Below are 25,375 nucleotides of genomic sequence, written 5' to 3' on the forward strand. Positions count from 1 at the left end.
TATATATATATATATATATATATATGATATTAAGATATATTAATACACCATGTTAACATGTTAACATAACAATTTAACATCTCATTTAAGTGTAATAACAATGGATCAATTACATTTAACAAGATCGTTAACTTAAAGGTTCCAAAACAACACTTATATATAACGACTAACGATGACTTAACGACTCAGTTAAATGTATATACATGTAGTGTATTAAGATGTATTAATACACTTTTGGAAGACTTCAAGACACATATCAAAGTACTTCTATTTAACAAAAATGCTTACAATTACATTCTCGTTCAATTTCATCAACAATTCTACTCGTATGCAACCGTATTCATACTCGTACAATACACAGCTTCTAGATGTATTTACTATTGGTATATACCAATAGAAAAACATCAAAATCAGACTCCTAATCAGCTACTTTTGTTCTCTAGCATGGATAATTGATCAAGTTGGCCATTAGAGGAAATAATTGCACTAAATAACAAATCAAAATTTGCATATATACATACATGCAAAACGTGATATAGAGCATACACACATACATCAATTTTATTTTCATTTTCCCCTCTAAATGCTCTCTAATCTTCATCTCTTTCAAGTCCTAAAAACCCTTCATCAATTCAGAAAGTTTGAGAACCAAAAAAACTAAGTTTAAATCAACATAAGAAAGCTTGATCAAGAACATATCAAGATAGTCATCCAATTACAAGTAGTTTGATTCCAAACTTTTGATCCATCTCAAGAACACTTGCAAGATCAAGAAACCTTTATTTTTCTCAGTTGATTATCTTTTTAAATCAAGGTAATACTCATATTCAAACTTTGATTCGATTCCTATAACTATAACTATCTTAATTCGAGTGATAATCTTACTTGAACTTGTTTTCGTGTCATGATTCTACTTCAAGAACTTTCAAGCCATCCAAGGATCCTTTGAAGCTAGATCAATTTTTGTCACTTTCAGTAGATTTATCCACAAAACTTAAGGTAGTAATGGTGTTCATAACATCATTCGATTCATATATAAAACTATCTTATTCGAAAATTTGAACATGTAATCACTAGAACATAGTTTAATTAATTCTAAACTTGTTCGCAAACAAAGTTAATACTTCTAAATTGACTTTTAAAAATAACTAAACACATGTTCTATATCTATATGATATGCTAACTTAATGATTTAAAATCTAGAAACACGAAGAACACCGTAAAATCGGACATACGCCGTCTTAGTGAAACCGGGGGCTGTTTTGGGTTAGAAAAATAAAAACTATCTTAATCTTTGAATTGGAAGTTTGTTTTCTGGAAAAATGATATTACATATGAACATGATACTCTATCTAAAAATCATAGTTAAACACAAAGTGGAAGTATGTTTTTCAAAATGGTCATCAAGATGTCGTTTTTTGACGGAAATGACTACCTCTTTAAAAAATGACTTGTAACCTGTATTCCGACTATAAACTTATACTTTTTCTGTCTAGTATCATAAATTTCAGTTCATTATGAAACCATAGCAACTTGAATCACTCAAAACGGATTTGAAACGAAGAAATGACGGGTAAAACAAAATTGGATAAATTTGCTAGTTTTAGCTACGAAAATTTTGTAACAAATCTAGACTAACCATAACTTAACTAACTTATATTGTATTATACATGTATTCTAACATATATTATGTAATCTTGGGATACCATAGACACGTATACAATGTTTTGACATATCATATCGACCCATCTATATATATTATTTGGAACAACCATAGACACTCTATATGCATTAACGCTTGAGTTAGCTATACAGGATTGAGGTTGATTCCAAAATAATATATATACTTTGAGTTGTGATCTAGCCTGAGACTTGTATACACTGGGTCATGGATTGATTCGAGATAATATATATTGATTTATTTCTATACATCTAACTGTGGACAACTAGTTGTAGATTACTAACGTTGGACCGTTAACTTAATAAACTTAAATCATTAAAACGTAATAAAAAATGTTGTGAATATATTTCGATTATACTTTGATATATATGTATATATTTGTTATAGGTTTGTGAATCGATCCGTGGCCAAGTCTTAAATTTCTGACGAAGTAAAAATCTGTGAAAGTGAGTTATAGTCCCACTTTTTAAATCTAATATTTTTGGGATGAGAATAAATGCAGTTTTATAAATGTTTTACAAAATAGATACAAGTACGCGAAACTACATTCTATGGTTGAATTATTAAACCGAATATGCCCCTTTTTAGTCTGGTAATCTAAGAATTAGGGAACAGACACCCTAATTAACGCGAATCCTAAAGATAGATCTATTGGGCCCAACAAGCCCCATCCAAAGTACCGGATGCTTTAGTACTTCGAATTTATCATGTCCGAAGGGAGTCCCGGAATGATGGGGATATTCTATATGCATCTTGTTAAGGTCGGTTATCAGGTGTTCACCATATGAATGATTTTTATCTCTATGCAGTTTGCGAAATGCCTGATACGAGATGTGTATTTATGAGAAATGAAATCTTGTGGTCTATTATTACAATTTGATAAATATATAGGTTAAACCTATAACTCACCAACATTTTTTATTGACGTTTTAAACATGTTTATTCTAAGGTGATTGTTAAGAGCTTCCGCTGTTGCATACTTAATTAAGGACAAGATTTGGAGTCCATGCTTGTATTATATTGTTTAAAAACTGCATTCGAAGGCATATATTGATGTGTAATATTATTGTAAACCATTATGTAATGGTCGTGTGAAAACGCTATATTCTAGATTATCATTATGTGATAATCGTCGTAATATTTAAAAAGTTATGGTTTGTTTTAAAATCGAATGCAGCCTTTGAAAAACGTCTCATATAGAGGTCAAAACCTCGCAACGAAATCAATTAATATGGAACGTTTATAATCAATATGAACGGGACATTTCACATTGACCATCTTCCAGTTTTATTATTTGTGCTCTTTTTATTTGATTTTGATATATTTGATATTAAATTATTACTTTTGTGGTTGTTTTTTGAAGGTTTGAAACAGATTTAAAATTGATGATCTTCTCGAAACATGTTTGCCATGGTTTTTCAATAATGTTGCTTAAGGGTTTGATATCATTCCTATGGTGATTTATAAAAAATGACATGGTACTATTCAAGCTACAACAGGTATGCATCTTCCATTAGAGGTATAAGTGTCACTTTCTTAAGTAACATGGTTAAAAAAAATTTTAAAAAAAGATGTCGCCTTAATACGTTAACACTAATATCCTACAGTGTAATCGAGATGATCTTCAGAGTAAATGCCACAATAACAAATAAAAACATGGCTTTTGGTATGGATTTATCTCTTGATTTATAATGTACCCTGTACTACTTTTGTGTTTGATTATAGCAAGTGCCAAAAAAGAATATAAATAGTTAGAATAATAATTTGGGATTGATTTATTGTATATCAGATAGAAGTTCGAAAGTCCGTACTAATTCTCATGTATATATTTGATTTGCTTTTTTGCTTACTTGATAGTGATGTGTGACTATTTGTGTTTAATTATGATTGTTGGTTTTTAAATAAAATTAGGAGGACAATGTTTGACTTTTGACCAATTGGCTCTTAGAGCTCCTCTTGGACAGAACACGGTATGAGTTGTATTAGTTTGTTCTATATGTTTTATGTCGATATTGAATGTGTCTACTATTAAATATTATTTTTACCATTTCATGCATTTCAAACAGTTATTCAATTGTGTTATACAGTTATTTGCTTTGATATGGTAATGTGAGTATGTTAACATATACTAATGTTTAGCCATTGTTATCAACTGTTTAAAGTGCGTATGCAACAAAATACATTGGTACTTGCAATCGTATGTGGGTAGTTTATTATGAGAAATCAGTTATAGCGGTTAAGAAACTATCTTCTATAGTCTGCTAGCCTAAATGATATCTATTAGAACCACAATCTGAGAAATTGAGAATCTTTGCTCTTTTTTGAAATTGAGGTCGTTGGTATTCTTTGGTGGAGGTGATTTACAGGGTTCGCGTGTCCCTGCCGGTCTACATGCTTTTGAAAGAAAAATATAGATAGTTATTATGGAAATGCATGAAATGTGTTTTATGAAATGTTGGATAGAAATGCAATCATATGGTGCTAATGATGTTCACCTATATTTTAACTCGAAATTGACATAATGCATATGAATGTGAAGAATACATATATACTTTTCTGAGATGTGATATATATTTAGATAGAATATGCCTTTGCAAAATGTTTAGTGTTTAATATATTCGTGTTTCATGAGTAATTTTGGTTTAGTAGCTCTGTCACACTAATAAGATGAATTTCGATACTTTCTCTATTTTTTTAAGGAGTCCTTACTTTGTATGTTAGAACATAAGGGGCTATTTCTTTAAGTACTCCTTGGTTTGTATAATTGTATGTTGTAATATAAATAAGTGAGGACATTTTGTTAGATATACATAAAAGTATCTGACAACATTATTACCGAAATGTCGTTCTTTGTTATGATTTAAGCTTTTTAGTATTATAAAATGATTTGTTTAGCCGTTGGCATTTTTGTCACTTGTGGGTGGTAACTCATACTAAAGTAGACATTATAGTCTTTGTAGTTTGTATTATTTAGGATTGTAATTGTAACTTTGGCTTATAAAGATGTTTTAGTTGGTTGATGGAATGTGCAGTGTTTTCGGTGTACCTCAAAATGGCTTGGGGATTTTAATGGTGAGGCAAAGATGGAAGTCGTTAGCATCTTGAAAAATAAATAATACTCCGTATTATTGTTGGTAGTGTACATAGGTTTCTTGATAGTATTTAGGGAAATTTCAATTTTTTTTTTTTTTTTTGTATCATTGTTATGTACGATTGATGATGTTTGCGAATTTAGTTTTAGTGTGTTTGTCTCTACATTTTTTGTTGTTTATGAGTTCTTTGATAACTTTGTTATTTATTGTCTAATGATCAAAATGTTGCATAAAATAATGGTACGGTCATACATATATATAGTTACTAATTCTGTTACTACCAATCTTATACTTAGTCTTTATAGGGCCCTCTGTGCAATGCACGGGCTCTTAAAGGCTAGTAACTATTATATATCTTCGATTTGTCACTCTATTTGCTTGCTCCCCATTGGTCAAAAAACCACTATTCACCATTTTTGTCTCCCCAACGTTTCCCTTCCTTTTCCCACTTCTTATTATTACGCGCCAAAAAAAAAAAAAAAAAAAAAAAAAAAATTTAACGTCCGTCTCGTGTTCAGCCATCTCTTCTCCCTCACCTCCTCCCTTACCTTCTCCTATACCTTCTACCTTACCCTCTCCTATACCTTCTCCCTTACCTTCTCCCTTACCTTCTTGATCTAATATCCTCATTCTCTCATCATAAACAAAAAGAATAAACCCAATCAAAAACTATGGTGGCGATGTAGCGGCGAAACTATATTTATTACCATTCGTCGATAGCTAAATGCTCCAGATGCTTCTACAATTTTCCCTCTTCTTCATCTGGCTATTTTCCCTTCTTCAGCCCATCCCTTCGACCCATCTTCTTCAACTTATACGATCCCAAAAATTGTTCCAACATGACTATGCTCGCTTGTGACGTCCATTACCGTCCTTCACAAATTAGGGTTTCTTTCGACTTCTTAATTTTAGTCTCAGATCTGGCGCTATTGTAAGCGCTATAAATTTGGGTTCTAAAATCTTTGTGGTCATGAATGGTGATGAACGGCGACTTAGAGAATTATCGTAGCTGAAGGGGAATTGTGTCTATCTCTATTGATGGTTTGTTCTCTCTTTGCTTTCTTTTTTACTTTCTTAAACGATTTAGCTATCGATTTTTGTCAATTTTAGGGTTTAAATTTCAATAGATGTTGAAATTGAAACTCTAATTTAAGTAAAAAATTTCATCTGAATTTAATTTTTAATCCGTTATTTACATATTGTACACATATAAATATAAATCGGTATTTATACATGGTATAATATCCATTATGGTAGAATTATTGATATATGGTATGATACTACAGTTATTGATTTGGCAATTCAATGAATTTTCTCTCAAAAGTTGTTACCACTGGAGGTGCGCTATTTTGGCTCTTTTTTACATTTAATTGTTGTTGTAATTGTGTTAAATAATACTACAGTTAATACATTTTTAGGCTGCATACAATTTTATAATATGGTTTCTTTCTGTTTACTTACATATTTTCGTAATAGGTTTCATTTCATTGGTATGGCTGATAGCCAAAAAGTTTGTTGATGAGCCCCGAAATTAGAAGTAAGATTCTTTCCTATTCTTTTGTTATGGATCACTGGAAATACGCCTTAAATTTGAGTAATGTTAATAAAAGTACTTTACTTTTTCGTACAATAGATGAGTCTTCAACATTGTAAGCACAATCAATCAACATCTCACCAAATGGGTTTATTTTGTGTTATCTTTTTAATATTCTTATTTGTGCTTTCTCTTGAAATTCAATTTCGTACGATTCCACACACTCTCTTTAGTTGATTCTTATTGTTTTTTTTTGCATGGACTAGGTTTTAGAGGTTGATGTGTGATGAGTTTGAATCAAACGTCGCGACTTTATCATACAAACGGATGTCTAAAAATGGTTTGTGACCTTAATACTTTTTAAACTCTATTGTTACAATACATGTTGGCTTGGTTTGATCTTTTGCAATCATATTACATGAACAGTCTTGGTTTAACGAACGCGTGAACACATATTGTAGTATATGGTCCATTCCCTAGCTTCTCATTGGTATATTATTCTCCATATTTTCTGATTTTCACCTTTGAATTATCCTGTATTGACACATAATTTGACTATATTGATTGGATTATGACCAAGACTGGGTTAAGTGTATGGTAAAGGGTTTTAAAAAGTCTTTGAGTTTTGAATCCTCACAATTTATATATATATAAAGGATGGTGTTTTGTACCCAGTTAGCAACTCAGCAACCCGCGTAATTCGAAATTGAGGTGGCAAGATGGACGGGTCAGAAAAGTTGGGTGAAACGTAAAAACATGCTCGGGTTGAAACAAATTTGTTGCTGGTATTGATCAAAATAGTCCATGTTAAGTAGGCTGACACACAAACACCTTTTTTTTCCTTCCTTCTTTATTTAATTATTTTTTATTATTTTTGTAATAATCAATGTGCTAAGCTAGAGGTGTTTCCCACACATACAATAATTATTAATGACGTGATAACTTAATTTTGAATCTTAACGGAGTTTGTTTTTGTTCTCGGTACTGGATATATGGAAGATCTGCGTTCAAATTATGAAACCAGATACTTGGCCTCCACTAACTTGGAGAGTCGTAGGGTTCGATTTCATTCGTTTACAGTTTATACAAAACCAACGCATGCATGAATCCATCTCTGAACTTCACAAAAAGTAATCGATAATCGTTATATGCTTCTAAACATTTAAAATGATAATACAACTGTTTGGTTGTATGTTGTTGATTGTGCATGTAACGTTGATAGTTATATTGATAGACAGAATATTGAAGGGCTGACATGTACCTTGGTGGGTTTTGGATCCTATATTGTCTTGAAATACATTACCCTATATCTATTTACCACCCTATTTGCTTGATTTTAATTGGTTGAACAATTTAGTATGATAGATGATTTGAAGTATCGTGAAGCAGTCACTTACATGCCACAAATTTTTTCAATGAAAGAGGTAATACTGCATCTATATTATAAAGGAAATTAGAGATGAAATAATTTTTTTATATGTTTGTTTTTTATGTGTAAAAAAGCATCACACTGGCGTTATAATTTATTAAAAAATAGAAGCATCATACTGGCGTTATAATTTATTAAAAAATAGTTATTGTTGTACTTTTTGTAACCTGTTCGCTCTAATGCAGGTTGTTGCTGAAACAACCCTTAGATTCTCTAAAGAAGCACTAGCACTTGGAGTAAATGGATTCAACGATGCTTGTGATGATGGTTGTCATCCTCATCGTCATCCTCATCGTTTTATGTTTTTTCCTAAAATTATATACTGCCATCGTCATCCTCATCGTTTTCTATTTTTTGGTTTGCCGGTGCTAACGATGCTTGTGATGATGGTCGTGACGATGGTAGTGATGATGGTTGTTCCGTTGATAGTAGTGGTGTATACTAAACAAACGCTGTGATGATCGGTGCAATTATCTGACCAAATGATTAGGGGATATTGAAGATTCGACCCGTATCTTGGCGAGGCAACGCTCGGATGGCACAAGATTTGTGCAACCGTATGTGTTTGCAGCCATGGTGGATTTTGGATTTTCTTCAGTCCTAATCCCTATATTCTAGATATGAGCGTGCTTTTTTGGGTGTCAAATTAGGGCCGAAAATCTAATTTATAGTCAGACATTTTCATGTAAGCCTATGCTTGTCCAAATATTGTATGTACTCTTTTTTCAATTGATGGATAATAAGAATTGGTCCGAGTTTCTGAATTGCGGAGCCTTGAGCCGATAAAGTTCGACATATTGTGAGATCGGATCTTCATGATATATTATTTACGATGAAGCTTTGTATCGATTTTATCTTACTTATGTTACCTTCATGATATATGACAGTTTCATCCATCTTATGCAGTTGATCAATTTGGGTAGAAATTTGACCATTGCATTTTTGTTACTAGAATCTTTTTGTTACGATATCTGTTTTAAGGTACTTTTCTTATTTGTATATGACGTGCCATAAATCCAGCACACACATCAACTACACAAGTCAATTTGGCTGCAAAGAATTATCATTCGATTTGTAGTCAATAACCATTGTAATCGCATACAATTGTCAGTAGCGAAGCGCGCACCCCTCAATCTTGTTGGATAACAAATATGGAATAGAGAGAGTATTACTCAAAGCTTGTTGTAGTATATTACTCGGTCTAATAATTATAAATGTAGTATATTACATATTAACTTTTTTTTATGACAGTTATGAGACGGGAGTCCGAACGCGATGACGGAACCTACTCACCCGATTTTTTTCTTGGACGAACTATTTACAGTCATGTCGTCCCTCGGGAAAAAAAACCACGACGAATCTATATGGACATCGCGTGTAGTAAAACTCTGATCGGGTGAGGCTCAAACGCATAGACGTTCAAAAATTTTCGAGGCCTATGAAATGAGCAGGTAACCGAAAGAAAATATCTTTGTAGCACATGAGAGTCGAATCCCTGAACTCCCTAAGTATGTTACCTATTAACGGGTCTGCTGATTGTGGTTAACTGATCTAACAATTGTAGTATATTACATATTATTCAGCCGTACCTAATTGTAGTATATTACATATTACATACCTAATGATGTAGAAAAATATATGGAGGAAAATAAAATAAACCAGAAAAATATATTGATTACGAAACTAAAATATTAAAGTAAATTAGTAGCATACCAAATCCAAGTCTTGTTGTCCATTATGGTTGGCCAAGTCAATTTGCCCACACCAACCCATGCACCTTCCTACATCCCTATTCACCAACTCCTTTCTCTATATATTCTCAATCCATCTCTCATTCCAAATCAGGTTAATTCAATTCTTCAAACCAAATTATATAAGCTACCAATTAAGCACCAATAATTCCCACCTCACATTCATACATACATACATACAGATTTTGATTATAATGGCATCCACCGGAGAAACACAAGTAGCAAAACATCAAGAAGTTGGTCACAAAAGTCTCCTTCAAAGTGATGCACTTTATCAATACATACTTGAAACTAGCGTTTATCCACGAGAGCCGGAATCCATGAAAGAGCTACGTGAGGTCACTGCCAAACACCCATGGTCAGTGCTTACTTTTGCCAAGCATAGCAACATGATTTCAAAAGTCCATGCACGAAATAATGGACATGCATTAATGAGTACATGATCCATATGTACATTTGCTATTTTATTTCGACTGAGCTTTTAACTAGCTATGGATGCATTTTTTCCTCTCTAAACATCTCACTTTTGTATAAATTAATATAGGAACCTTATGACGACATCGGCCGATGAAGGACAGTTTTTGAACCTTCTTCTGAAGCTCATAAACGCTAAGAACACAATGGAAATAGGCGTTTACACCGGTTATTCCCTTCTGTCGACCGCTCTTGCTCTCCCTGAAGATGGAAAGATATTGGCGTTGGACATAAACCGTGAAAATTACGAAATTGGCCTTCCAATTATTGAGAAAGCGGGTGTTGCTCACAAGATTGACTTTAGAGAAGGCCCTGCTCTTCCTCTTCTTGATCAAATGGTTGACGATGTATGTACTTTTAAATTATATATTATATTTTAATTAAGTATTTTTACTATTTATAAAAGCTAATTGAGTATATTTGGTTTATAATTTATAGGTTAAATTTCATGGATCGTTTGACTTTATATTTGTGGACGCGGATAAAGACAACTATCTCAACTATCACAAGAGAATAATTGATCTAGTGAAAATTGGGGGTGTGATAGGTTACGACAATACTCTTTGGAACGGGTCATTGGTGGCACCTGCAGACGCACCATTGAGGAAATACGTAAGATATTATAGGGATTTCGTGTTAGAGCTTAACAAAACCTTGGCTGTCGACTCAAGAGTCGAGATTTGTCAGCTTCCAGTGGGTGATGGAATCACTTTGTGTCGCCGTATAAGTTAGTCATGACCAAATACTCATTTACATGCTTAAAGAGCGCATTCAACACCTATTTGTTTTCTTCTTAATATATAGTATATCCAAAGCTTGTTAGAGAATCATATGTACAATTTCCTTTCCTGTAATACAACAAGTGTTATTGTTAATATTAAATGGATGATTATTTTTGCTTTCAAAGTTAATTTTTTATACTCAAAATAAAGTATCTTCAAGCAACGTACGCAAATTCATACAAGTTCCGGATGACAAAATCATCATATGGCTTGTGCTTCAATAAAAATTTACTATTTAGGGAAGTTTTGGATGCAAGTGTAGGAATGTTATAATTGCAACTAATAATTACGTACTTCATCCATCCCATGTTTTCATCTTTCATTCTCCGTTCAAAATTTCTAATTCCATACATATAGATAAGAATAATTAGTTATTGTACCTTTATACCTTTACTTTATTTAAGTAATAGAAAATTTAGGTAAAAAAATAAAAGGTAAAAGTGTAAAGTAGACAAAAAGCCAGTCATTTTTTATTAAATTGTATGTTTTTTTTATCTAAAGACTATTAAATTAAGACCGATAAAGTACATTATTATAATTATAATGTAAATGTAAATTATATTGTTTTATTTTTATTTAATTCGAAAACATACCACAAATTCCGCAATATTTACTTAAATTATACATCAAAAATAGCTAGTTAAGTTATATGCATCTTACTAGACTTGGTCCTTTTTTTTGGCGAAAAAACGAATACTCATATAGAAACGAGGTCGTTTTCTAAAAAAGAAAACTCTCTCAACATGGAATACAAAAGGACTAAGGGAAAACGGGATGGCTCGCGTCTAAACAAAAAACTATTTATAAGCGAGCCTCCCTAACATCTCGAAAAAAATACAAACATATTAACCAAACAAAAAACCGAATAATAGACGAAATGCAACGAACGAAAGCAACCGAAGAAAATCAAGACGGACCATACCAATCAACCTAGACTTGGTCCTTCACGATTAATACCCTCCGATCTTAAATCCATTCATTCCGGGAAATATTTCCATATATGCAAAGCATCGTTTCTTCGATCTATGTCACAGATTATTTCTCATTTCTTCATGTTAGCCATGTTATAACATTAACAAATTTACGCTGTGAAATGTCTTTGATGGTCGGCCACTTTTTATCACCTATGACCACTTTTAATGGTCCATATCGATGCTATAATTAGTTTGTATCATAATTTGCAATGCTTGCCTTTCTCATTGATAATACACGTTAATATATACAGGATGTGATCTCCTATCTTTGATAACAAGATAATTACCTTTCCACTATTTTGGGAGAAGGTTTACAGAATAAATATTATCTATAACAAAGTCAAATGTTGATACAAACTAATTATAGCATCTATATGGTCCATCACTCCCCCGCAGTCGAAGCTATCGGAGGCCGATTGCACAGACTGGACCTGAAATCGTTGAACAGAATGCGCGGAAGACCTTTGGTGAAGATATCAGCTATCTGGAAACGAGTCGGAACATGTAAAACCCGGACTTGACCGTGTGCCACCTTTTCAATTACAAAGTGGATATCAAGCTTAATATGCTTAGTGCGCTGGTGTTGAACGGGATTGCCGGATAGATATATAGTGTTAACATTGTGGCAGAAAACAAGTGTGGCTTTGTGTATTGGAAAATTTAACTCTAACAACAAGTTGCGTAACCAACATGATTCGACCACTGCATTTTCTACACCACGGTATTCGGCTTCGGCACTAGAACGTGAAACAGTGGTCTGGCATTTCAATGACCAAGACAATAGATTATCCCCAAGATAAATATAATAACCCGAAGTGGAGCGATGTGAGTCAAGACAACCACCCCAGTCAGCATCCGTGTATGCAACGAGATCGGGCGAATAGGACTTAGAGATGCGCAAGCCAAGTAAGGATGTTCCCTGTAAATAACTAAGTATGCGCTTAATGGCATTTAAATGATTTTCGCGCGGATGGTGCATATATAGAGACACTTGTTGTACCGCATACATGATGTCCGGACGAGTGAATGTCAAGTATTGTAACGCGCCTCCTAAACTACGATATGTAGTTGCGTTGGCGACAGGATTGTCCAACGAAGCATGGGCTTTGCCTTGAGTGTCAACCGGAGTGGCAACAAGATTACAAAATGCAAGACCCGCTCGATTTATAATATCAGTTGCATATGCTTGCTGACTAAGGAATAACCCTTGTTGATCGCGAGTTACAGAAATACCAAGAAACGAGCTTAGGGGGCCAAGATCTTTCATGGCGAATTCTTGAGCAAAAAGAGATATCAGATGTTGCCTTAAAGATTCACTCGATGTAGTAAGTACGATGTCGTTGACGTAGAGAAGAAGTTATGCCACATTGGAACCGTGATGGTATGTGAATAAAGAGTGATCACATTTGCTATGTTTGAAACCAATATTCGAAGAAAAATCCGCACCGTTGATACCACGCACGTGGTGCCTGTTTTAAATCATAAAGAGAGCGCTTCAAGAGACATACGTGATATGGTTTTCGAGGGTCACGAAAAAAAAAAAGTTGATACATATAGACCGTTTCTTGTAAGTTTCCATGTAGAAATGCGTTTTTCACATCAAGCTGGTGGGTAGGCCATGACTTTGACATAGCAAGGCTAAGAACCGTGCGTATTGTGATGGGTTTTACAACGGGGCTAAATGTTTCATGACAATCAATACCTAGTTGTTGTCCGCACCCATCACTTACTAATCGTGCCTTGTATCTTTCGAATAATCCATTTGAGTGTACTTTGTGTTGAAAAATCCACATGGATCGTATTACCTGCATGTTAGGTTCTCGTGAAACAGAATCGAAGTCTTATTATCAATCAAAGCCTTATATTCCTCATACATGGCACGTTTCCAATTTATGTCTTTTAGAGCGATGTGAGGATTAGTAGGAATGGGAGATATTGGAGAATTGGATGTAGAGGTGGCGGAAAGATTAAAATGTGTTTTTGGTTTGAAGATTCCCGACATTGAACGAGTGGTCATAGGATGATGTGATATGTTTGTAGGTACATAAGTTATGTTGAGTGGGGCGATATTAGTAGGAAATGGAAGACGAATTTAAGTTATTTTGATCAGAAGAATTATAAGATGAGGTTGGTGTATTTTGCTCAAAAGAATTATTAGCACTAGGTGTGGAAAAATTAGAAGCTTGAGTAGGAGATAGTGGTGGGATTGTATCACATGAATTAGAGGATTGGGCATTGGACTGAGTTGGACTATTAAGATAGTGAGTTGATGAAGTTTGGGCCGTATGGCCTGTTGAGGAAATAGAATTAGCTGAAGAGAAAGTTGGATAAGGTGTAGTTGTTGGTCCAGAATTTTGGTTGTTAACAGGGAGAAAAATATGATCTAAAGAAGTAGTAAGAAATTTGTTCATCTGTAGGAGTGTGCAAAGAAGCAAATGGATGTGTGTTTTCGTCAAAAATTACATGACGTGAAACAATGATTTTATTAGTCGGTAAATCATAGCATTTATACCCGCGGTGGTTGTAAGGGTAACCAAGAAAAACGCATGAGAGTGAGTAAGGTTGTAGTTTGTTGATTTTAGTAGATGGAATAAGTGGGTAGCATAAGCACGCGAATGTGCGTAGGTGTTGGTAAGATGGAGTGCGATTGTAAAGAAGTTGTGTGGGTGAGTTATGATGAATGATTTTATTAAGAAGTTATTAAGAATGTAAGTAGCCATAGAAAGAGCATGTTGCTAAAATTTAGGTGGAACTTTCGAATGAGCTAAGAGGGTGCGAATGATATTGTTAATTGCCTGAAAATTTCTTTCCGCTTTTCCATTTTGAGAGGAGGTATATGGGCAAGAGAAGCGGAAAACCATGCCATTTTTGGAGCAAAAATTATGAAATGCGATGTTACTGTATTTCGTTCCATTATCGCATTGAAATTTTTTTATTGATGTTTTGAATTGTGTCATGATATGAGCATGAAATATAGAGAAAATAGAGTAAACGCTTAACTTTTGTCCAATTGGAAAGGTCCATAGGTAATTAGTGAAATCATCTAAAAATTGAAATGTCCCGTTCATATCGATTATAAACGTTCCATATTAATTGATTTCGTTGAGATTTTTTGACCTCTATATGAGACCTTTTTCAAAGACTGCATTCGATTTTAAAACAAACCATAACCTTTATTTTATCGATAAAGGTTTAAAAATATTACGACGATTATCAAATAATGATAATCTAAAATATAGCGTTTTCACACGATTATTACATAATGGTTTACAATAATATTACACATCAATTTAAATCTTCGAATGCAGTTTTTAAACAATATTATACAAGCATGATGACTCCAACTCTTGTCCATAAATTAGCATGCAACAACAGAAGCTCTTAATAATCACCTGAGAATAAACATGCTTTAAACGTTAACAAAAATGTTGGTGAGTTATAGGTTTAACCTATATATTTATCAAATCGTAATAATAGACCACAAGATTTCATATTTCCATTTTTCATAAACATCATCCCATACATAGAGATAAAAATCATTCATATGGTGAACACCTGGTAACCGACATTAACAAGATGCATATAGAATATCCCCATCATTTCGGGACTCCCTTCAGACATGATAAAATCGAAGTTCTAAAGCAGTTCAAATTCTCTGACTGGGGCTTGTTAGTGCCCATAGATCTATCTTTAGGATTCGCGTCAATTAGGGTGTCTGTTCCCTAATTCTTAGATTACCAGACTAAAAAGGGGCATATTCGGTTTAATAAATTCAACCATAGAATGTAGTTTCACGTACTTGTGTCTATTTTGTAAAACATTTATAAACCTGCATGTATTCTCATCCCAAAAGATATTAGATTTTAAAAGTGGGACTATAACTCACTTTCACAGATTTTTACTTCGTCGGGAAGTAAGACTTGGCCACGGGTTGATTCACGAACCTATAACAAATGTGTGTGTATATATATATATATATATATATATATATATATATATATATATATATATATATATATATATATATATATATATATATAAGTATGATCGAAATATATTCACAACATTTTTTATTATGTTTTAACGATTTAAGTTTGTTAAGTTAGCACTCCAACGTTAGTAATCTACAACTAGTTGTCCACAGTTAGATGTACAAAAATAAATTAATATATATTATCTCGAATCAATCCATGACCCAGTGTATACAAGTCTCAGGCTAGATCACAACTTAAAGTATATATATTATTTTAGAATCAACCTCAACCCTGTATAGCTAACTCGAGCATTATTGCATATAAAGTGTCTATGGTTGTTTCCAAATAATATATATAGATGGGTCGATATGATATGTCAAAACATTGTATACGTGTCTATGATATTCCAAGATTACATAATATATGTTAGAATATATGTATAATACAATATAAGTTAGTTAAGTTATGATATGTATAGATTTGTTATAAAATTTCACGTAGCTACAACAAGCAAAATTATCCAATCTTGTTTTACCCATAACTTCTTCGTTTTAAATTCGTTTTGAGTGATTCAAGTTGCTATGGTTTCATAATGAACTGAAATTTATGAAACTAAACAGAAAAAGTATAAGTTTATAGTCGGAAATACAGGTTAGAAGTCACTTTTTAAAGAGGTAGTCATTTCCGTCGAAAGAACGACATCTTGATGACCATTTTGAAAAACATACTTCAACTTTGTGTTTAACCATGATTTTTGGATATAGTATCATGTTCATATGGAATATTATTTTTCCAGAAAACAAACTTCCAATTCAAAGATTAAGATAGTTTTTATTTTTCTAACCCAAAACAGCCCCCGGTTTCACTACGACAGCGTATGTCCGGTTTTACGGTGTTTTTCGTGTTTCCAGGTTTTAAATCATTAAGTTAGCATATCATATAGATATAGAACATGTGTTTAATTGATTTTAAAAGTTAAGTTAGAAGGATTAACTTTGTTTGCGAACAAGTTTAGAATTAACTAAACTATATTCTAGTGATTACATGTTCAAATCTTCGAATAAGATAGTTTTATATATATGAATCAAATGATGTTATAAACATCATTACTACCTCAAGTTTAGTAGGTAAACCCACTGGAAGTAACAAAAATTTATCTAGCTTCAAAGGATCTTGGATAGCTTGAAAGTTCTTGAAGTAGAATCATGACATGAAAACAAGTTCAAGTAAGATTATCACTCGAATTAAGATTGTTATAGTTATAGAAATTGAATCAAAATTTGAATATGAGTATTACCTTGATTTAGAAAGATAACCTACTGTAAATAATAAAGATTTCTTGAGATTGGATGATCACTTGAAATGGATTTGCAAGATTGGAAGTAAGCTAATAAGCTTGAAAGTATTTGTGAAGTGTTCTTGATGTGTTCTTGAATGATGATGTTTCTTGATTGTAATTGAAGCTAGATTGACCTAGATGATCAATATTACTGAAGTATAGACGTTCTTAAGCTTAGAGAGAGTTAAGATGGAGAGAATTTAGATTAGAAAATCAAAGAAATGTGATGAGTGTGTTGTTTGAAAGAAATGCCTAATGCTTAGTCAATATAAGGTTACTAGTTTTTGTTTTCATGCTCATAAGTCATGATAGTTGTCAAATGATGGTTCCCACATGTCTTGGTGACTCAAAAGGGCTGTTAAGAGCTGATCATTGGAGTGTATATACCAATAGTAAATACATTTAGAAGCTGTGTATTGTACGAGTACGAATACGGGTGTATACGAGTAGAATTGTTGATGAAAATGAATGAGAATGCAATTGTAAGCATTTTTTATAAGTAGAAGTAATTTGATATGTGTCTTGAAGTCTTTCAAAAGTATATGAATACATCTTAAAATACTACATGTATATACATTTTAACTGAGTCGTTAAGTCATCGTTAGTCGTTACATGTAAGTGTTGTTTTGAAACCTTTAAGTTAACGATCTCATTTAATGTAGTTAACCCATTGTTTATTATATCTAATGAGATGTTAAATTATTACGTTATCATGATATTATGATGTATGGATATATCTTAATATGATATATATACATTAAAATGTTGTTACAATGATAATCGTTACATATATGCCTCGTTTCGAAATTCTTAAGTTAGTAGTCTTGTTTTACATATGTAGTTCATTGTTAATATACATAATGATATATATAATTATCATTTTATCATGTTAAATATAGTGTAACAATACCTTAATATGATACATATGTATTTAGTAAGGCGTTGTTATAACGATAATCGTTATATATATCGTTTCGAGTTTCTTAACTTTGTAATCTCATTTTTATGTATGTAACTCATTGTTAATATACCTAGTGAGATACTTACTTATCATAATATCATGTTAACTATATATATATTCATATATATATATATCATCATATAGTTTTTACAAGTTTTAACGTTCGTGAATCGCCGGTCAACTCGGGTGGTCAATTGTCTACATGAAACTCATTTTAATTAATCAAGTCTTAACAAGTTTGATTGCTTAACATGTTGGAAACATTTAATCATGTAAATATAAATTTCATTTAATATATATAAATATGGAAAAGTTCGGGTCACTACAGTACCTACCCGTTAAATAAATTTCGTCCCGAAATTTTAAGTTGTTGGAGGTGTTGACGCATCTTCTGGAAATAGGTGCGGGTATTTCTTCTTCATCTGATCTTCACATTCCCAGGTGAACTCGGGTCCTCTACGAGCATTCCATCGAACCTTAACAATTGGTATTTTATTTTGCTTAAGTCTTTTAACCTCACGATCCATTATTTCGACGGGTTCTTCGATGAATTGAAGTTTTTCATTGATTTGGATTTCGTCTAACAAAATAGTGAGATCTTCTTTAGCAAAACATTCCTTCATATTCGAGACATGAAAAGTATTATGTACCCCGGCGAGTTGTTGAGGTAAGTCAAGTCGATAAGCTACTGGTCCGACACGATCTATTATCTTGAATGGTCTAATGTACCTTGGATTTAGTTTTCCCTGTTTACCAAATCGAATAACACCTTTCCAAGGTGAAACCTTAAGCATGACCATCTCTCCAATTTCAAATTCTATATCTTTTCTTTTAATGTCCGCGTAGCTCTTTTGTCGACTTTGGGCAGTTTTCAACCGTTGTTGAATTTGGATGATTTTCTCTGTGGTTTCTTGGATGATTTCTGGACCCGTAATCTGTCTATCCCCCACTTCACTCCAATAAATCGGAGACCTACACTTTCTATCATAAAGTGCCTCAAACGGTGCCATCTCAATACTCGAGTGGTAAGTGTTGTTGTAGGAAAACTCTGCTAATGGTAGATGTCGATCCCAACTATTTCCAAAATCAATAACACATGTTCGTAGCATGTCTTCAAGCATTTGTATCGTTCTTTCACTCTGCCCATCAGTTTGTGAATGATAGGCAGTACTCATATCTAGACGAGTTCCCAATGCTTGTTGTAATGTCTGCCAAAACCTTGAAACAAATCTGCCATCCCTATCAGAGATAATAGAGACTGGTATTCCATGTCTGGAGACAACTACCTTCAAGTCTAATCGCGCCAACTTCTCCATTTATCATCTTCTCTCATTGGCAGAAAGTGTGCTGACTTGGTGAGACGATCAACTACTACCCAAATAGTATCATAACCACTTGCAGTCCTTGGCAATTTAGTAATGAAATCCATGGTAATGTTTTCCCATTTCCATTCCGGGATTTCAGGTTGTTGAAGTAGACCTGATGGTTTCTGATGTTCAGCTTTGACCTTAGAACACGTCAAACATTCTCCTACATATCTAGCAATATTGGCTTTCATACTCGGCCACCAAAAGTGTTTCTTGAGATCTTTGTACATCTTTAACGCTCCGGGATGTATTGAGTATCTAGTTTTATGTGCTTCCTTAAGTACTATTGATAATGCTAAAAACGAACATATATTTCATAGCATTATCTCTCAAGAAAGACAAGCTTTTAGTTGCAATTATTCTATTTACAAGTGATATTCATTTAAATAATAAAAGGTGAAGACAAAAGACAGATTCGACGAATTGAAGACGCAAACGACCAAAAAGCTCAAAAGTACAAAGTACAATCAAAGAGGTTCCAATTATTGATAAGAAACGTCTCAGAATTACAAGAGTACAAGATTCAAAACGCAAAGTACAAGATATTAAATTGTACGCAAGGACGTTCGAAAATCCGGAACCGGGACCAGAGTCAACTCTCAACGCTCAACGCAACGGACTAAAAATTACAAGTCAACGGAGTACAAGAATATAATATAATATATATATATAATTAAATTTAATTATATATATTATATTATATAATAAATAAATAAGCAGCCCACGTTTTTAAAGACTTTTGAGCCTCTCCAGCTGGCCATGCGATCGCATGGCCTTGAAGGGCAAAGCCCATGCGATCGCATGAGGCCCTTTTCCAGCCCACATGCCTATAAAAGTCGCAGTTTGGTGCATCAAAAATATATATCAATCCATCTCTCTATCTCACATACGATATATATATATATATATTTATATTATAATTTTAATTTTAATTTCTAATAATAAGGGTATGTTAGCGAATGTTGTAAGGGTGTAAGTCGAAATTCTGTCCGTGTAACGCTACGCTATTTTTAATCATTGCAAGTTATGTTCAACCTTTTTAATTTAATGTCTCGTAGCTAAGTTATTATTATGCTTATTTAAGCCGAAGTAATCATGATGTTGGGCTAAAAATACTAAAATTGGGTAATTGGGCTTTGTACCATAATTGGAGTTTGGACAAAAGAACGACACTTGTGGAAATTAGACTATGGGCTATTAATGGGCTTTATATTTGTTTAACTAAATGATAGTTTGTTAATTTTAATATAAAGATTTACAATTGGACGTACCTATAAATAACCATATACACTCGATCGGACACGATGGGCGGGATATTTATATGTACGAATAATCGTTCATTTAACCGGATACGGGAATGGATTAATAGTCACTAGAATTATTAAAACATGGGTGAAATTATGTACAAGGACACTTGGCATAATTGATAACAAAGTATTAAAACCTTGGGTTACACGCAGTCGATAACCTGGTGTAATTATTAAACAAAGTATTAAAACCTTGTTACAGTTTAAGTCCCCAATTAGTTGGAATATTTGACTTCGGTATAAGGATAATTTGATGAGGATACTCGCACTTTATATTTATGACTGATGGACTGTTATGGACAAAAACCAGACGGACATATTGAATAATCCAGGACAAAGGACAATTAACCCATGGGCATAAAACTAAATTAACACGTCAAACATCATGATTACGGAAGTTTAAATAAGCATAATTCCTTTATTTCATATTTAATTTCCTTTATTTTATATTTAATTGCACTTTTAATTATCGCACTTTTATTTATTGTTATTGTATTTAATTGCACTTTTAATTATCATACTCTTTAATTATCGCAAGTTTATTTTATCGCACTTTTATTTATCACAATTTCATTATCATTATTTATTTTACGCTTTAAATTAAGTCTTTATTTTATTTAATATTTTACATTAGGTTTTAACTGTGACTAAAGTTTTAAAAATCGACAAACCGGTCATTAAACGGTAAAAACCCCCTTTTATAATAATAATATTACTTATATTTATTTGTATTTTTATAAAATAAAACTAATATAGCGTTAAGCTTTGTTTAAAAGATTTCCCTGTGGAACGAACCGGACTTACTAAAAACTACACTACTGTACGATTAGGTACACTGCCTATAAGTGTTGTAGCAAGGTTTAAGTATATCCATTCTATAAATAAATAAATATCTTGTGTAAAATTGTATCGTATTTAATAGTATTTCCTAGTAAAATATAAGCTATTTCATATACGCCTCGCATAACATCAAGTATTTTTGGCGCCGCTGCAGGGGAACATATCTGCTTAAACGCCGGAAGCGCAACGCTAATATAATATATATAAAAAAAAGATATTTTTAGTTTACTTTTATAAAAAAAATACGCTTTTGTAAAAATACGTTTTAAAAATTAAAAAAAATATATAAAAAGAAAAAGAAAAACATAAATATTTTTAAGAGTTTGTTAAATATATAAGTTTTATAAAGTTTCTTTATTTAAATATTTTGTATTTATTTAAAACAGAAAAATCAAAACAGCAAAACAGAAAAAAAAATTAAAAACTATCGGCCTGGTACTGTAGCAGCCCGTAACCTGGCCCAAAATCCAAGCTCATGCGATCGCATGAGCCCGAAGGCAATTCCTCATGCGATCGCATGAGGGTCTCTGACAGGCCACAGGAAGCCCTAGTTCAGCATTAATTACGGGTTATTATTATTATTATTTAATTTAAAACCCTAATTAGGTTTTTAATATTTAATTAGTTAGTTTAGATTTTAATTAATTTGTATTTTTAGTTTATTTAGTTTAATTAAATTATAAAATTAATAGTTTTATAAAATAAATAATATAAAAATAATATTTTTATAAAAATTGTACTTTTTACAACTTTTAGTATATTTTTATATTTTGTCTCTTTTTAATGATTTTAGCGTAATTTTTGTATTTTTCGCTTGTATTTAGTTTTAATCCATAGTTTTTGCCATAGTTATTTTTATTTCTAGATTTTTAAGCTTTGCCGTAAAATCCCTTAAGTGTTTTTTCTTTAGACTAAGATTTAGGTGCTTTAGAATTTTGCGACGCTATTTTTAAGTTTTAGTACCTTTTTAAGTTATTGCCATTTGGGATATAGTTTTACTTGTAAGCTTTAATATTTTTAGACGCAACTTTTAATTCTTAGTTTTTAGTTCCTTTTTAAGTTTCAACGCGCTACTTTCTTATTTTTATTTTTCGACGTCTTTTACCTATGTATCAATTATCACTCCAATTAGTAATCTCAATTTGCAATTTTAATTTTAAGTTAGTGATAATAATAAGGTTGGGTTAGTCAAGTGTTTTAAAGTTTTATAAGTCACTCTTTTTCTTTCTTATTTCTCCAATTTTAATACCGACGCGCTCTTTTTCTTTCTTATTTCTCGCCATTCTAGTTTTTAGGACATAGAATTTTCTACTTCTTCTCTAAATTTCTTTAAATTAAGAAAATTTATTTTAAGTGGTTAAATTGATAGACATCAAAATTTTCTGGTTCGTAGTAATAGTTAGATTTGTACATGGACCGGGTTATTGGAGCTAAACAGTACTCAATTATATTGAGACCAAAGGAATCCTGCCCCTCTGCTGCATCTTTTGGCTATTCGAAACGTGGACAAAATCAGAAAAGTGTATTAATTGGATAACTTATATAATTTTTCTTTCTTTTTAAAAACTAATAGGATATTCAGTGAATGCACCGAGCAAAAAGTTCACCACCTTTTGTACGTTCACCACCTGTAACTCGATCAAGACATCTAGCTAATATTATCGCCGTTAATTTTTCTTTAGAATCGTCATCCAGTCGACCAAGTACTCCAATTCAAATTTCCGATAATCCATTTTCTAAACCCGACCTCACAATTGAGAATCCGGAGAATATTCAGGGACGATTCATAGATCCTGAACCACTAATCTTTCCTCCGGAACCACCAATCATTCAAACAGAGATTGTTGAGGAACGACCCATTAAATCAGGATCCTCTAGTGATTCAGATTCAACAAATTCAATTATGGAAAATCTGGAACCTTTAAGTATGGAAGACTGAATGAGAGCTAAACGCACTGGCCAAGGTCACGCAATTACTCATCCAGACATTAATGCGCTAGATTATGAAATCAAAGGACAAATTCTACACATGGTGACTAATCAATGCCAATTTAGTGGTGCGCCGAAGGAAGATCCAAATGAACATCTTCGTACCTTTAATATGATCTGCACTCTATTTAAAATAAGAGAAGTTGAGGATGAACAGATATATCTCATGTTATTTCCCTGGACTTTAAAAAGAGAAGCCAAAGATTGGTTGAAATCGTTACCTGAAGGGGCGATTGATACATGGAACGTTTTAGTTGAAAAATTTCTTAAACAATTCTTTCCGGCATCTAAAGCCGTGAGACTTCAAGGAGAAATTGTTACGTTCACACAGAAACCAAATGAAACTCTATATGAGGCATGGACAAGATTTGGAAAGTTATTAAGAGGATGTTCGCAACATGGTTTAGACACCTGTCAAATAGTACAAATATTCTACCAAGGATGCGAAATCACTACAAGGAAAGACATAGATATAGCAGCTGGTGGTTCTATTATGAAGAAAACCGAAACTGATGCTTACAAAATTATTGATAACACTGCTTCCCACTCACATGAGTGGCACCAAGAAAAAGATATCGTTAGATCATCTAAAGCAGCTAGAGCCGATTCTAGCCATGACTTAGATTCCATTTCCGCAAAGATAGATGCTGTCGAGAGACGAATGGAAAAGATGACTAAGGATATTCACTCAATACGAATTAGTTGTGAGCAGTGTGGAAGACCACATTTGACAAAAGATTGTCTCAGTATTGAACTAACAATGGAACAAAGAGAGAATGTTTCATATCTAAACCAAAGGCCTGGAAATAATTATCAGAATAATTATCAACCGCCAAGACCGATTTACAATCAAAACCAGAATTATAATCGAAATGTTCCATACAACAACCAACAAGGTCCTAGCAATCAACAAGTATCCAACAATACTTACAACCAGCAAAGACCTAATTTTCAAAACAAACCACCACAAACTGATGATAAAAAGCTGAATTTAGAAGATATGATGATGAAGCTAGTTGAATCTCAAACACAGTTTTTCACATCTCAGAAACAAACGAATGAACAAAATGCTCAAGCATTTAGAAATCAACAAGCTTCTATTCAAAATCTGGAACAAGAAGTAAGTAACCTAGCAAGGTTAATAGGTGAAAGAAAACCGGAAAGTTTACTTAGTGATACAAATGCTAACCCCCGGAATGAATCAGCTAAAGCTATTACCACAAGAAGTGGTATTACACTTAAATCACCTGAAATACCTGTAATTTCTAATGAAGATATTCCTACTCCACAAGAACCACAACCTGATCAAGATAAGGAAAAAGAACCGGTAGTTGAAAAGGTTAATGAAGATAACACAGTTAAGGCTAAACCTTATGTTAAACCATACCAACCACCACTTCCTTACCCGAGTAAAATGAGAAAAGAGAGACTCGAAGCCGAGCAATCCAAATTCTTGGATATGTTTAAACAGATAAATGTAAATCTTCCTTTCATTGATGTGATTTCGGGAATGCCTAGATATGCTAAATTTCTGAAAGATCTAATCACAAATAGAAAAAAAATGGAAGAACTCTCGGCTGTTACTATGAATGCTAATTGTTCAGCAGTGCTGTTGAATAAGATACCAGAAAAACTATCTGATCCAGGAAGTTTCACAATTCCATATTTTCTGGGTAGTCTTAGTTCAATAGAAGCATTGGCAGACTTAGGTGCTAGTATAAATTTAATGCCGTATTCACTATACACTAAACTAGACCTTGGAGAATTGAAACCAACACGAATAAGCATACAACTAGCCGATAGATCAATAAAATATCCTAGAGGGATAATGGAGAACATGCTAGTTAAAGTTGGTAATTTAGTATTTTCAGTAGATTTTGT

The 25,375-nt window shown here is 32.8% G+C and overlaps 1 protein-coding gene across 1 annotated transcript; it reads left to right on the forward strand.

Annotated features, from left to right (window-relative positions):
• Positions 1 to 9,621: 9,621 nt before the first annotated feature.
• LOC139861423 (caffeoyl-CoA O-methyltransferase-like) lies at positions 9,622 to 10,858 on the forward strand. The gene is made up of 3 exons (XM_071849813.1): positions 9,622 to 9,845; positions 10,032 to 10,308; positions 10,400 to 10,858. The coding sequence occupies exons 1-3, from the start codon at positions 9,682 to 9,684 to the stop codon at positions 10,691 to 10,693; spliced, it is 735 nt and encodes a 244-aa protein (XP_071705914.1). The 5' UTR covers positions 9,622 to 9,681; the 3' UTR covers positions 10,694 to 10,858.
• Positions 10,859 to 25,375: the final 14,517 nt, after the last annotated feature.

This window comes from Rutidosis leptorrhynchoides, chromosome 8 (assembly GCF_046630445.1).
Source record: "Rutidosis leptorrhynchoides isolate AG116_Rl617_1_P2 chromosome 8, CSIRO_AGI_Rlap_v1, whole genome shotgun sequence".
Classification (NCBI taxonomy): Eukaryota; Viridiplantae; Streptophyta; class Magnoliopsida; order Asterales; family Asteraceae; genus Rutidosis; species Rutidosis leptorrhynchoides.